The sequence below is a fragment of the Sipha flava genome, unplaced genomic scaffold (assembly GCF_003268045.1).
Source record: "Sipha flava isolate LNK unplaced genomic scaffold, YSA_version1 76_pilon_pilon, whole genome shotgun sequence".
Taxonomy (NCBI): domain Eukaryota; kingdom Metazoa; phylum Arthropoda; class Insecta; order Hemiptera; family Aphididae; genus Sipha; species Sipha flava.
The window spans coordinates 2,816,642-2,832,864 of record NW_020273616.1 but is presented as its reverse complement, the minus strand read 5'-3'; the positions used below and the strand labels follow the sequence as shown (position 1 = coordinate 2,832,864).

The 16,223-nt window shown below is 29.5% G+C and overlaps 2 protein-coding genes across 5 annotated transcripts; one reads left to right on the top strand and one right to left on the bottom strand.

Moving 5' to 3' along the window:
- The first annotated feature begins 5,299 nt into the window (after window positions 1-5,299).
- Window positions 5,300-11,366, top strand: LOC112692799. Of its 3 annotated transcripts, XM_025567589.1 has the most exons (4): window positions 5,300-5,473; window positions 5,569-5,733; window positions 9,906-10,096; window positions 10,898-11,366. In XM_025567589.1, exons 2-4 carry the CDS (start codon window positions 5,571-5,573, stop codon window positions 10,964-10,966), a joined length of 423 nt encoding a protein of 140 aa, XP_025423374.1. In that variant the 5' UTR covers window positions 5,300-5,473; window positions 5,569-5,570; the 3' UTR covers window positions 10,967-11,366. The 3 variants fall into 3 exon arrangements, with proteins under 3 accessions (XP_025423374.1, XP_025423372.1, XP_025423373.1); XM_025567587.1 differs by lacking the exon at window positions 10,898-11,366 and having other exon boundaries at window positions 9,906-10,354; XM_025567588.1 differs by lacking the exons at window positions 5,300-5,473; window positions 10,898-11,366 and having other exon boundaries at window positions 5,491-5,733; window positions 9,906-10,354.
- Window positions 7,824-10,889, bottom strand: LOC112692801 (craniofacial development protein 2-like). Of its 2 annotated transcripts, none has more exons than XM_025567590.1 (2): window positions 10,604-10,889; window positions 7,824-9,727 (listed from the first exon to the last, which is right to left on the bottom strand). In XM_025567590.1, the coding sequence occupies exon 2, from the start codon at window positions 8,872-8,874 to the stop codon at window positions 8,449-8,451; it is 426 nt and encodes a 141-aa protein (XP_025423375.1). In that variant the 5' UTR covers window positions 8,875-9,727; window positions 10,604-10,889; the 3' UTR covers window positions 7,824-8,448. Both variants share the same exon structure in this region, with proteins under 2 accessions (XP_025423375.1, XP_025423376.1).
- Window positions 11,367-16,223: the final 4,857 nt, after the last annotated feature.

Genomic DNA, 16,223 nt, shown 5'->3' with positions numbered 1-16,223 from the left:
TTCGTTTCTTTTTGTGTTAACGGAAAGTTGTCGTTTTGTCGCTGTTTCCAATTTGTCGCAGGATCAGAAAAATTAAGAATTTTCTGTAGTATTTTTGTTTTCTATTTTGTCGGCCTAGTGTAAGCCCGCTATTACACTCTTGCATATTTGTAAGTAACATCGATTAAGTTCTTCGATTTCATCACAGATTCATGTCGAACAACCTTATCAGGGCTCATAACTTATAAGCTCTAAAAAAGGTTGTTATAAGCGCTTATATGCACTAAAAATAGTAAAATATGCAAAAAAAACGTTTGTACACAAAAATTTTTATTTTTTACATTATTTTATTATTTTAGCTTCTATTATTAAAAAAAAAAAAAAAAAATAGATACTGAATTCATGAAACGAACTAGCATGCATATAGTACGAAAAATCGTAAACGACTGCAAAATGTTAATGAAAAATAATCTGTAAATAATCTGAAAATGATGATATCGGAATATCTAGATAATGATATCGGAATACCTGAATACCTAGAAACTATAAAAATAAAATACTACAGTACAAGCTAAAATTATATACAATTATAATGGTTTCCTTATCGATGGGATTACGAAGTTTCTGGTGTACACTCTCGTTACGTTGTGCGTCGCCTAAACTCGTATAGGTATATATATATATATATATATATATTATCTGATATTATTATAAAAGTTATATAAGAATAATAATTAATTAACGCGAATTAATTACTTATATGACTATAATTACTTGTTATTTTTAAGAAAAAATGTTTTAGGCTACTAAAAAATATTTTAAAAAAATCAATGATAAAAATCATGCAAAAATCCAAAAATAAACAAAAAAAAGCGAAAAAAAGCAAAATAGCACTTATACTCCGAAATATTCAAAAATATGCAGCATAAAATTTCGTTTGTAGCTTCTTGGTTATCTGAAACAAATTTATAGCTTACATAGGCACCTCGAGGACCTCTCAAAAAAAATATGCAAATGCTAGAAGTTATGAGCCCTGCTTATTACATTCCGATAATGTTAATACGGTCTTGCGCGGTGTTACTTCTCCTATCGTCCATCATCGTCGCCATGTTTACATTAAGTTCAATAAGATATGTTTAATTTTTAAATTAAACCGTCGTTCGTCAACCGATCGTGTGCTCACGTGTGTTGTGAAATCTTAGTTCACACAAAATAATATTAACGCACGATTAATTATTATTAATGTATTTATTATTATATAGCTATTAATTAAACTTTAAGTACAAAATTATATTGATACTAGTTCTAATACACAATGCTCTGCTAATTTTACAACTATATCGCTCTGATACCATAATACGACTGACTGCCACCTCCTTAGTGTGTTCGCCCATACGCCGAACCTGATGGAATTCCTTCGTCAGCAGATTCCGTTGGTTCGTCGTCACACAATTCCTGACCGTCTAAATTCATATACAATATTACATATAATATTCAGGGGTTCATAACACACGCATAATATACCGAACAGGTCTGCTGCGGTTACCACTCGTTTCTGGTGTCACAGTCTGTCAGAGACGGTTTAAACATTTACATCTTACCGGGACAGTATAATTTAAACCACTCCACCTACCCTGAAAAAATTGTTCTGGCTTCTTTCGTATCACATTAAAACTACTTAAACGTTAAAACGTAAATTATTCATCTCCAAATATGTTCATAGATATACTGGTATGCCTACTAAATTTTAATTTATTTAATCAAAATATACATGAAGAATGTTTTTTACCAATGCACCGCCGGTTAGTGCTTACAAGCCGCTTCTACTGTCCATCGGACTGGAACTCCGGAACACTGCTCTATTACGTACAAGTATTGCCCCACGTATCACTATTGGAGATTTACAAACGGTCAGTGGATGGCGCCATTTTTGAAAATAAATTCCATTAAATCTGTGAATCGTGTGCGGCAAACACATCGTGACGTTCAAATCACGATCGTAGCTGTCGGACGGTGGCGCCTTCCAAATGAAACATAACTGTGTACAATTTAATGTTCTAGTGAGCAATTATATAGAGACTGTTACAATCGAATAGAAAATAAAAAACTGTATGCGTTACGATTATTATACGCTCGAGAAAAATTAATCTTCATTCGCAATCGATGAGTTTATTATTAATACGTGACGTTGATACCGAAAATAAGACGAGAACAACAAATCAATCGTTTTTAAGAAACATTTAATATGATTGTATCTATTTTATCAAGAAAATACGGACCACTGTTATAATCTTATTAAAAAAATCATAAAATCATAATTCTCGGATTTCCATTAATCGATTTTCAACTAAAAGGGTACAACATTAATAACGATCATTGTCAATATTTACAAAAATGTTTATTTTTTCTGCATTATAGAATTGTGTATTCTTTGTATAAATTAAAAGTAGTTGTAATTGCGATTTATTGTGTATATAAAACGAATAATACAAACTGTACAGAGATAAAGTATATTACAATCATGTCGTGAACAATACACATCGGGAGTACTCGATGACGTATACGGCAAAGGTTGTGCGACTCGACAGCTGCAGGGTATATAGGATATATACCGTCAGTCACCGAAGTTTCACCGAAGTTTTCGCCTGTGTGCTACATTTGTAATCGTCGGAGTGACGTACACCGTAAGACAGCAGTAATGGTATCTATACCTAGAAAAACTTATAGTCGTCCAACGGCAACTATACCGACTTCGACCTGAGCGATTTAGAAACATTTTATTATTAATTTTAATTTTCACTTTCGAGCAGTGTAAATTCGTACTATAAGCCTCATTGATAGTTTCTCATTGTACTGGATATCTTTTTTTTCGATTTTCTCTATAGTTTATCCAAAATGAAGAAAAAGTTGAAAATACTCTTATTATATTGTGTGCACATCCTCGTTTTGTTTGTGACATTTTAATATATTTACCTTAATGATATTATTTTATATATGGTCACACCTACTCATTAATATGAGCTTCTATGCGACTATTCTTATGAAATTGTTTTCGATATAAAATCACTTGTGTGCATCCATAAATACATTACCTGTGAACGCGTATGCATTATGTTTAAGATTACCCCTTGACCCCTATATACCATACGTGTATTGCCTTTAACTCTTGAATACAAGCCCGTAACAACAGTACATTAAATCTAAGTAGTTTTTTTAATTTTCCGGGCGGCAGTAATGTGCAAACAATTCCCGCTCGGTTCTCGGTTCAAAAAAAAAAAAAGAAGTTTTGTTAATTTTACAAAAGAAGTTATTGGAAATTACAGTAGTTGTATTTTGTTACCGCTGTATTCATAACTAAATTATGGAAATTATATTAGAATTTTGATGCAGCCGATATAATTTGTTATGTATGTTTTACGTTAGTTTTTATTTTCTTATTATTATTATTTATTATTATTTTTTTTTTTAATTCAAATGTTCAGAAGCTTTTTTTGTATGATTAATACATGTTTAAATTCATTATTGGCCTATGAGACGAACATATTTGAAGCATTCAGTAAATTTGAAAAGTTTTTTTTACTTTTTTTTCAATACTTCTACCGTCGAATTAATCAAGTACCGTGTACTTGACTTAAATGATATACATTATTTCGGCTCATAAGTATTTAGATAAGTATGTAGTATGAAATCAAACGAAGTGACTTTTAAAATAATTAAATTTAAACAATAAATATACCAAATTTGAGTTTGGTTTGAGAATTTTTTATCAAACTACGTGGGAAATTCATCATATTGATCAGCCGAGATGGACACACCATCGGTTGAGCTATTGTTATAATGTTTAATGTCGATATTGTTCTCTGATTAATACTTTTTGTTTTTTTAGGGTTTAAAGATTGTGTAGCTAGTGCGCATACGGTAGATTCCGAACATTGAAAAAATTTAAAAACATTTGCAAAATGTATCTGATAATGATGGAATAAATACCTATTATAGAAATGTCTTACGTTGTATCTGCTTCTGTTAAATACATTATTGTTGCATTTATTTTTTTACTCGTTGTTATTGTTTATATCAACTTAGTTATTGATTTAAAAATGTTTTTTGTTGTTTTTGTATATAAGGTTATTTGTTGACTTAAATATTGAGTCTTATTTGTAATAGCTATTTTCAATATTGATTGAATATGTGTATTCATTGTATCATCATATTTGGCTAATTGTAATACAATATCCAAAAAAAAATTCAATGACTAATGTTCAAAGGAAAGAGATCTTTATCCGATTCACGTTTATCCCAAAAGCTCATTTTCAACCTTAACTTAGCAGTATTTACAATTCATCTGAAGCAAGATTTTGGTGTTTTACCTCAATAATTTTTTTCAGTAAGTTGATCTTTGATTAACAACATATTAGTAGTTTTTTTCTTTCGATTACATTAAATATATGTCAGATGAGTAAAAATTATTTTTACTATTTTCCAGTTCATGAGTTCTACTATGTACAATGTATATTCTACATGCCTGGAATCAATATAAAATAACGGACACATGTAAGCTTCATCGATTATGACCTTTTCAACCATTTTTTTTTTTAAAGTAAATTCCACAGGTCGGTACATTTATATATATATAAAAAAAAAATATAAATTCCACCGGTTTCTTTTTTTTACCTGGAAAAAATGTATACTTCATTAATATGTTTTTTTGGCTGCAATACGTGTAAACTCCATTGATAGCAAAATCCTTGGATTACAACTATTTTAAGTATACGAGTAGCTAATCATCAACTGACCACTGTCTTATCTAAACGTCATCTCAATATCGAAATATTAATAGCTTTAAATGGCATATCGCCTTAAATAATATATTTACTTATATTATAGACAGATTTTAGTTGGTTTTTTTGATTTCAAAATGAACACATTTCACGAAATAATCAGCGAACGTGGAAATATTTAATAAATTAAATTTTTTATTTTTGGCTAACCAAAGTGATAATTATTATTTTTTATAAATATTTTTAAATAAATGTATAAAAATATATAAGTATCAAAATATAATATTTATATAACTATTTATTTTTAATATATACGAGTATATTTGTTAATGTTATTAGATATAATAAATAATAAATGAATAATATTATGTCATGATGTTATTTTTATTACAGATAAATAAAACGTGCTATTATCATGCTATTATTAGTATTTCTAATCACACGTGCGGCGCCGCAGTGGCACCGCACGTTAAAAATACGCAAGCGTGCAACAGGCCTTAGAAATAGTAATAATAGCATAAAACGGTGCACATGACGTTGCGGCGACGTACGTTCCCGCGTGTGTAGTTTTTACCGTACGTTCACGCGTGTGTAATTTTTACCGTACGTTCCCGCCACGCCGCAAGTTCACCGCACACGCGTTATCAACCGCAACTCCGGCAAACAGCACTTTGTCGTCAATCGTGTGATACACACAAGAGTTTTTTTTACGCTCGGTAAAATTGTTAAATAACATATACAATTGTTTAAAACTGTGCAAAAATCACAAAAATGGCAACAAAAACCATTTAATTTAATATTGATAATGTAGATATGGAGCTGTTTATCGGCGAAGTTAATCTTCATCCCGAAGTATGGAATATAGCTGACAATACTTACCACAATCGAACTAAGAAAAGAGGAGCGTGGGTTGAGATTTGTAGGGTGTTTTGTGAAGGATTCGATGAAAAGGATGAACGTAAAAAAAATGATATATGTAAGTATTTTTTATGTAATTTGTTCTTTACTTTATAATATTTGATTTATTTAATTTTTAAGAAATATTTGAAAATATTATTTAATTGTATAATAAAAAATTTAAAGATAATGAATATAACGTATAATGTAATATAATATAATATAATTTATCTAGTTTACATATTATTTGTTTGCCATAGGCATACTGCTGATACCTGAAACAAAATAATCATCTAAATTGTTTTTTGCATTGATTGATTGATTAGTAGCTCTCGGAGTAGGTTCTGACATGCCTTGTTCGATTTCAATCAATCCTTCTACATACATTGTTTCTTGAATGTTAAATCCATCTCTGGATCGTACGAAATTGTGTTGAACACAAGTTTTTACTAGAAGTATGCTTAAATCTATATTTGCATTAATTGGTTTATTGAATATTTTCCATTAATTTGATAATATTCCAAATACACTTTCAACACATCTACGAGCATGTGACAATCTGTAGTTGAAAATCCTTTTTTTATCGAACAAAACTTAACCGCTATAAGGTCGTATTATTTTCGGTGAAAGAGAAAATGCTTCATCTCCAATAAACGTGAAGGGCATATTTGGATTGTCAGTTCCGGGGAGAGGTTGACTTCCTGGAATATTCAGTTCGTTATTTTGAAGCTTTATATTAAATTTTCAAATATTTTACTGTCAGATTCTTTATCAAAAGCTCCAAACATCAATATAAATGAAATTGTAATTCGCGTCTAGCATCACAATTGAAAAGAAATTTTTCTCTTTCTTTATGGTTTCAATCCGTATATTGGTTTGCAGCCATATTCCAGTCTTCCCTCTTATCCGTCTTCCTTTTCATTCCACATACGGGTCACATCCTTGGTCCATTATTATCTGTTGAATGAATTCCAATCTTGGTCTACTCCTATGGTTTTTTCCTTCTATTATCAGATTCAGCAATCTATCGTATCTTATGATATGGCTTATCCATTCGTTTCGTCTTTTGACTATGTTATTCTATAGTAACTTTCCATCTGATATTCTTTCCAGTACTTCTATGTTAGTTACTGTCCATCCAACTTATCCTTAACATCCTTCTATAGGACCACATTTCAAACGGCTCAAGTCATCTTTTTTCTTCCGTTGTTATTGTCCAAGTTTCACACCCCTACAGGGCAATGCTCCATACATACAATTTTAATAGGTTTTTTCATATTTTTATACTCATGCTTCTTGATGTAAATATAATTTTATTTTTGTTAAAGGCTATTTTAGCTTGACAGATACGTTTTTTTATTTCACTTCTGTTTCTTCTATCTTTGTTGATTGCGCTTCCCAGGTATGTAACCTCATCTACTTGTTCTATTGTTTAGTTTCGTATTTTTATTTATTTATTTATTTTTAGAAATATGTTATCTGTATTCTTGTATTATTTTCCCTTTCACATATAAGTACTTTTGTTTTCTTCACATTTATTCTCATTTCCAACTTTTTTTCGAATATTTTATTCATAGCTTTAATTAGTTGAGCCAGGTCTTCCTTGCTTTCAGCAATTAAAGCTATGTCATCGGCAAAACTTAACATACTTACTTTTTGTCTATTATTCTTTATCCCTAAATTAGCATTTTCCTTTATTAGATCTATTGTCTCTTGAATATATACGTTGCATATAATTGGGGATAATGTACAACCTTGTCTAACTTAACAATAATTTCGAAAAATCCTTTCTTAGCGCACGTCTACATTATAATAGTTATCTGTATGCTAAATTTCAGCCAGATCCGTCCAATGGTTTGAGCTGTTGATAGCAGTCAATCAGCTTACTGTTTTATATATACAGATATTCTTCACATTACTTTGCTGCTGTTTTATTTGGGATGGGGATAATTAGGCTCTTTATGTTATCTTCAGGCAATTCACCGGTTTCGTATACGACGTATATGATAATTTGAAATGATTCCATTTTATATTTTTTTTTCGCCTTTTTATAATAAAGCTCCGCATGTATTCAATCGATTCCTGCTGCTTTTTTATTTTTTAGATTCCGCAAAGCTTGCTCGCTTCTCTCATAATTGGAACTATTTCATCATCTTCTTCAGATTTGTCTTTTTTTTTTTGATTTGTTGGTTTCATTTTTCTTGAGTGTTTCCCTCTTGTACAGGATTTATAGATATTCTTTCCATCTTTTCGCTATATCATTTTGTTCATATAGCATTCTTCCGTTGCTATCTTCTATTCCTCCTGCTCGGGGCTTATGGTGACCAAAAAACATTTTCACCATTATATATGCTTCATCATTACTTCCTGTCCTTATGAGGGTTTCTATTTCACTACACTTTTTTTACCAAATATTTTTCTTTGCTCCCTTCAATTTCCTAATGATTAGATTCCTCAGTACTCTGTATTTTTTCTGTCCATCTATACTCTTCGAATTCTTGTATTTTCTTCTTTCCTCTATCATGTTGACTATTTTCGTTATAATCCATTTCTTTCTTGCTCCATTGTTGCTGTTTCCTGTAGTTTTCGTTGCAGCCATTGTAATTATATCTTTTAAGTTCAGCCATATTTCTTTAATATTTTAGGATTCTTCAATAATTACATCATTAGTGTCTTCATTAAATTTTTTGCTTATTTTTTCATATCTCAGATTTTTAATTTTCCACTGCACTATTTTCTTCTTTTTACCCATTATTCTTTTAAATTTAAGTTCGCATTTCATCACTACTAGATATTAGTCGCTATCTATATCCGCTCCTGGATAACTTATACTTTCCTTTACTTGATTTTTAAATCTGTTCTTAACCATGATGTAATCTATTTGGTATCTACTTATGTCTCCTGGCATTTTCCACGTGTATCTTCTTCTTCGATTGTGATCGAAGCAAGTATTTTTTATAATTAAGTTATGTTCTGTACAAAATTCGAATAGGCATTCTACTCTTTCATTTGGCCTTCCCAACCCAAAGGCACCTGTTACATTATTTACTTTTTCTTCTCCTACAACGGCATTCCAATCACCCATAACTACCAAATTCTCTTCCCCTTTAACATTTTCGATTATTTTATCTATAATTCCGTATACTTCTTCTATCTCTTCGTCGCTACTGTATGATGTCGGCATATAAACTTGAACTACTATTGTATCTTTTGGTTTCATCTAAAGCTTGATTAGGATATCGTTATATTGTATACAGCTTTTAACTTTTTTTCCTAGAGTTTTATTCATTATAATCCCTACTCCTCCTGTACCAGGTTTTTTCTCTGATGCACCTGTATATATTATTCTATGGTGTCTTCTGACTTTGGCCATCTCATTTATGATATTTCAAGAATATCGATTTTCATCTTGTACATTTCTATTTTCAGATTCTCCAGTTTCTCACATTGTAATAAAGTCCTTACATTATAAGTTGTTATTCGTTTATATTCCTTCACATCCTTAATACTTCATATATCTCCTGTAGTCCCCACTTGGAGATCCGAATGAGTGACTATTTTACCTCCGGAATTTTTTACTTGAGAAGAAGATATGTTGATTGCTGTTACTTGGGATATTAATACGGTGGTTTCCCGTTGCCTTCCGTATCGCAGTGCAGCCATCATTCATACAGTTTCCTGTATCTGTTAGATGCTGCCTGACATGTAGTTCATGGCCTATGCCCAATATTGCAGTAGCTGCTGCCCTACTACAAGTCCCTTTTAGTCGCTTTTTATGACAGGCAGGAACAACCGATGGTCTATTCTAACCTCGACCAACAAGGGAAAAGAAATTATTATAGTTGTAAAATAATGACCCATTCTTATTTTGTTTTCTAATTCGTACGTGCTCTCCATCAATCGCACCTAAGCATTTCAGTAAAAGGGCATATTTTTGATAACCTCGAGAAATTTCTATCCAGCGTAATTCCCAAATTGTAATGCATAATTTTCTTAAAATCTTACCGATAGTTGTATGTCCAATTTTGTATGACAAGTGTAAATCTACCTGATCACATTCACTGCCTAAATACCTGTAACCAAAGAAGAAAAACGTACATTTATAAAAAAAATTGTGAACTTCACAATATGGGTAAAATATTTAAGTTGAACATTTGTAAAGGTTGTATTAAGGGTATATATATATATTTAAATACTTAATTTTTAATAACCAAAAATAATAATTGTATAAAAAAATTACTATATTTTCAGGTACCTCTTGTATAAAAAAATGGCGAAATGTTAAGGACAACTTTAAAAAAAGTTTAAACAAAACAAAATCTGGACACGCAGTTGGATCAAGAAGAAAATACATTTATGCCCGGCAATTATCGTTCTTACAAACTGCAGGTGCTGCTACGGAAACGCAATCCAACTTTTATAACAACGAAATAAAGGAAGAGGTAACCCAGCCAGAGGAACCGGAACAACCTCCCCCTTTAGCCAGTGTTTTGCGAAAAAACGCAAATTGGATATAGAGGCCTCTTTAATTGATTTCATGAACACTTCAATTCCTACACCAACAGCTCCAGCCGTTCGATAACTTAATCCAGACCGTTCATTTTTCGAAAGTATTCTGTCATCGATATCTGATTTCACCGAAGACCAGGAACTAGACTTTCGCTATGAAATACTTAATATTATTAAACGTATGAGGAAACCTCCTCAGAATATACTTGACGAAAACAGTATAGATTTATTCAATAATGAAACTTTATGAATAAATAACACAAAATAAATTACATAATTAAAATTTTGTATTATTATTTTCACCTGTAAAATTTATTAAATAATAATATTTTTCGAGTTAAAATTGAATATTTATTAAAATCATACAATTATCATTCAATTGTATAGGCACTTAATTTTCAAAACAGCAGAATAATATATGCTGCATAAAATACGCTTACCTTAAAGTCACAGCTAGCATTTCCATTGGAGGTATGCAGAGTCTCATCCTTGTATCTTGTATCTATCATATCAGTTATTTTGTCTGCAAGTTTGTCAAACGATTGAACACTCATACGGAAGTAGTTAAAAAACTTATCTAGATTTTCTCGTAAACCCGAAAATAAAGTAATAAAGCCACCTCTAGTAAGCCTATCATCGATGTAAGGATGTACCCAGTAACGTATTTTTTTTTTAAAATAAATTTTTTGTGTACAATGTACGCGAAATTCGCACGATTTTTTTTTTTTTTATAGACCTCCATCGCCAACAAAAAAACAAATACGACTGATGGCATCGTTACGTATCTGACCAAACGTTTTTAAACAGCCTTGCAGCGGTGCCGGACGTTAAAACAACGGACATGTCCATGAGTTTCTGTGGCCTCGCAGCAGTATCGCAGCGGCGCCGCACGTTAATTAACGCAAGTATGCACCAGGCCTAAAATAGAGTATCTATAAATCTGTGGAATTTACAATCGTCCCAAAGAATCTAAGTATACGAGTAAGTTTACTTTCATGATTTAATTTTTGAAAGAAACCATACAAGTTGTATGATAAAACTCATCATTTTTATTAAAAGAAAGCATGAAGATCATTATTTTTTGGTTTATAAAACATATTGTCAACATACTTGTCAGTTTCTACTACATATGACAGCTTTTTTACACATTTTTCAATATCAATCGAGGTAACCATTAAATGATTGAATTATTTTGTATTTTAATTTTCAGATATTGAATTATTTAAAAAACTTCCTTTTCGCAATACCTTGTCCTTTAATTTATAATTGAAATCTTTGTTCCGTTTTCAATTACGTAATTCATTAAATTAATATAATAACCTACCTATTAAGATAATACTGTAGAAGGAACAATTTATTTTTAATAAATACAAACATTTAATTTTAATTGAGTTCATACACATTATTTTGATTAAAGTAATTACTTATCAAAAATAAATTGGTTTAAAATTGACAGAAACTAGATACAGTTATTGATTGTAATCTTAAAATAAAAGTCTAACAAATCTTTTCTTTTAAGAGTTTTATAAATACAAGTATTATAAAAATATGGTTCCGATGATTATTATTTTATTTTAACCCAAAAATAGATATTGACAGAAACTAGATACAGTTATTGACTGTAATCTTAAAACAAAAGTTTTACAAATCTTTTATTTTGAGGTTCTTATAAATAATATAAAAATATGGTACACTTGATTATTATTTTATTATAACCTAACAATATATTTACTTAAAAGGATTTTCAGATAACACTTATAGTGCCTTCACTTATAATTAATTGTTAATTCTTATTACACCTATAATTATATTTTAATTACATTTATCATTTCGTTACTATGTTAAAATTGTATAAAATTAGACATATTAAATACGTATGACATTTAGAATGACCTTACCACTCTGAATAAGTTTTTCAATGTCATAATTATAAATAACGTTATTCTGTTTCGAATGTATACAAACAATACGATCAACGCGATGATGAAGAATTATCCTAGTTGGACTTACGAATATTTACTCAGATGTTTTTTTATTCAGATCACACAATCCGAAATTTATACGTATGTTCTCGTTAACTTTCGCCATTGTATTATCGTCATAGAATCACATAAATGTAATTATTATAGCGGCTGATGATAAAATAAAATACACTGGGCCGAGACCTTACGAGAAATGTGTTTAATGCACACTGTAAAGATATTACCATATACTGACTATGTTATAACTCTAGTATTGTAAACATACGTCTTATACAGTATTATAGGTTAGAAAGGTAATTAGTTTGAAAAAAAAATGTTTTCATCAGTGTACGTAATTGTTATACAATATTATAATACATCGGTCTAATTTCTGTTCGATATGCGTATTATCTTCAGTTTAACTATTGGAGAACGTAACGAAATTTAATACGAAATACGATAGCTTAACTGCAAGATGTTAATCTATCGTTCAATTGGACATTGACCAAAAGTCCGAATATTTTTAATTTGACACAATTGTCATTTGGCATCTACAGTTGGAATAAAATAATTACGTTATTTAATAATCAATAATAATTAATTTACAAATGCTGTCAAAATTTTACGAAATAAATTAGAAAATAGATTGGTGCATATTGTTTACGTACAAAAAAGTGGTTCTGAATTTACCATTGAACTGTAATTTACTGGATGTTTAATGAAATTAGGTACATTCCGATCATGAAACAACAAGAAACACCACGCGCAAAGGTTTTTTTCGCGGCTCATCGCAGTAACGATCCGTATTTCAGTTAGAAAATTATATTTTAACATTTTAATTATTGTACCAATATTACGTTACTTATACTATCATGATGCATTATCGATTGTAATAGTAGCAAGTCGAGTTGTGACACTCTGCAAATTGGTTTCATGGATCGGAAAAACATTTTTCAACTTTGATCTAATGTTTGAATATACAGTGGAACTTCGATAAGTCGAAATTCAAGGGAAATACAATTTTTTTCGACTTACTAAGGTTTTCGAAAAAAAATTCGACTTAAAGAGTTTTTAGCCTTTAGGATATAAAATATTAATGTGTCTCACGGTATTAAGATGATAATTTAAAATCACAAATATCTTATTTGTCCTCAATACCAGTATGGCAATACCAGTACAAATGAAAAATACTGTTGTGTGCCGAGGTTAATAAATACATACGAAAATAAACACAATTACATAAAATTACCGCACACGCGTAATCGATCGATCGCAATTGGCAATACCGATACAAATAAAAAATATTGTTGTGTGCCGAGATTAGTTAATACATACGATAATAAATACAATAAATGCAATTAGAAAAAAAATCATCGGAACGTTTAGAAAAATGTTTATAAAGCTATCCGTCATTATCCATCTATATTTGGAGCACAATATGTTCGAGTTACCTATAGTTTTTTTTTCGAATAATCGAGGTTTACATAAGGGAACAGAATTTTTTTCGACTTATCAAAGTTTTCGAATTATCCACTGTACGTTATAATATTCGGGTCTGGATTCGTTCAGTTAAAAATAAATAATTATTCAGATATTTATAAGAACCCTGATAATTCATACCCAGTTCACCATAGTGTAATTATTATTTTAATCAGTATACTACGTGACTCAATGGTTTTCCTGTTATTTTGCCGAGGAACAATTATCACTCTCAGCACTTTCAAATATAGCTTTCGCAAATAAAAATATTCCCCCATTTCGTCATTATTTCTGTTGGATAGAAACGGGACTGAAAAATATCATGAATATCAAGTAGATGTCAGAATTCTATTTTGATTTTTCGATGAAATATAACACGTGTCCGTAATTTTCCTTAGACATAATATTGTTTCAGTTTCATATTATTAAAGTACGACGATCGCAGTAGTCCAAAAAATGTTTATCCTGATTAAAAATTCGAGATATTAATTTATATTCAGAATAAATCGACCGATCTTCTTTGGACTCGTTCTTTAATAACTGATAATATATTTTTTAAAATAATATTATTAATAAATTATTTGTTACTGTTCGTGAAACAAACTTCATTTTGTATACAATGTAAAAGCAGTTTCGATGTTAGATCACATTTTACTGGCACATTATTCACAAAAACGTACAATACGTTTGAGTTTGCTCCGAGTATAGAATAAAATTTATAAATTAAATACGAGTCGTATGAAAAATCAATTATTGAAGATTAACTGAACACTTTTATATCAAATTAACAATCTTTAAACACAAAACCGCATACAATTATTTTGTTGAAAAATGTGAAAAAATTGAAGATTGTATTTTTGATACACTCGAATGCGTTAAATATGGTATATTTAAAACATGATGTTTAAATGCTATATTTTATAGAATTATGGTGAATAACATTAATTAAAACGCTTTGACTTGAATGAAATTATTATTTTTAGTCTTGTTATTGCTGTTTTGTAGTACACTCATTTTCCAGTACCCAATTTGAATAATTTTAGTCTTTAGTGTTTTTTCTGTTTAGGTATAAAATATTATTATAATATCTAAATTTCATATTTTTTTCACGAACACAATCTTATGCATTCCTTTGAAGTACGAAAGAATTTATCTCAATTTATTTTCTAACAAACACACACACACACACAACCTAGAAGCATTACGAAAATAAATTATTTAAGGTACCATTTTTAATTATTGAAATGATACAAAACTCATTTCCTTAGTTGAAAATTCACTACTTATAATTAAAAACGTGATATAATTTTATTTTGCTCATTTTGTATTTATATTGTTTTGTTCGTTGAAAAACCTTTCTATGGTTTATTACCTTAATAAAGAGTGAGCACTTTCAGTTGATTAATTTAAACATTTTGAATCGTAAGTTGTAGAAAATTAAAGAGTTTAGTCTACATCAATTTAAAAAAAAATCGTTATAAGTTAATTTGTTATGCAAGTTGTTTTTTTTTTTATGTAGTACGTAGTATACTAACGCTTTTGACGGTGAAATTAAAGTAACTTATCAAAATTATATTCCATTAACATTAATGTGATATGTTTTTCCCTTTCAAATATTACGGACAATTATAATTCTATTACTGTGCAGAATGTGTTCTATTATTATTTTAATGAAAAATTGTAATTATTCAAGTTTCCGGTTTTCGAAAATTATTTTGTGTCGCTCAGGAGACCGAAATATCAAATACAAAGTCATTTAAAGCCTTGAGAGTCAAATCAAGATTGTTATGCTTCTTTTGTTGGAAAAATCTTGTTTAAGAACCGAAACGAATTATTTAAATCACAAGTATTTTGCAATTCGGGATTTTCTCTCTTATTAAATTTGCATTTAAATCTCTTGCCATTTATTTTTGCTTAAAAGTAAAAGCCAAAATCACTACTACTTATACAATCGTTACTTAAAACACCGGTCTCATAACAATGTTTTATCATTTATAACTGACTAATGTTAGAGTTAAGGTTTGAAGCAAATAAGTTTCAAAAAACGACGTGGCAGATTGATAGGAAATTAAAAAAACAAAAATAAATAGTTAATGTGAGGAATAAGTATGTGAAAAATAAATTTTTAAATTGTATTATTGTTAATATTATAATTGTAAATGATTTTTTCTCGTTACAATAGAAAAAAGGATTATATGGTCAATATAAATAATGATATGCAATTTAATTTTTAGACGCATAAAAATATTTTAGGAATTTTTAGGACAAGGCAGACAAAAATGTTTAATCATGGTTGATTAAAATAATACATTTTATCGAAACTTATTATTTATAATTCATTTTTTTTTTTTTTATTCGTGGTCCACATTTCAGAAGGTTTATTACATACAATCATATCAAACAAAACGATGAAACGTTATTTTTTTAATTTGATAATGCTTATACTAAATAAATACTACTATCATAGGTGGATATCGGGGGAGGCTTAAGCCTCCCCCAGAATGTAACGTCAAAATAAGAACTTATGTGTTTCAATATTTTTTATTTATAATTTTTATTTTATTTTGTTGAGATACGAGAATGGTCTGGAATATTCACGGTTTATCGTTGTTGGGAAAAT

What these genes read in the sequence shown, in the direction of transcription:
- LOC112692799 (XM_025567587.1), top strand. Translation starts at nt 5,571, where the DNA reads ATGGAGCTGTTTATCGGCGAAGTTAATCTTCATCCCGAAGTATGGAAT. An exon ending in ACGTAAAAAAAATGATATAT is followed by an intron (nt 5,734 to 9,905) that starts GTAAGTATTTTT and finishes CTATATTTTCAG; the next exon opens with GTACCTCTTGTATAAAAAAA.
- LOC112692801 (XM_025567590.1), bottom strand. Translation starts at nt 8,874, where the DNA reads ATGAAACCAAAAGATACAATAGTAGTTCAAGTTTATATGCCGACATCA.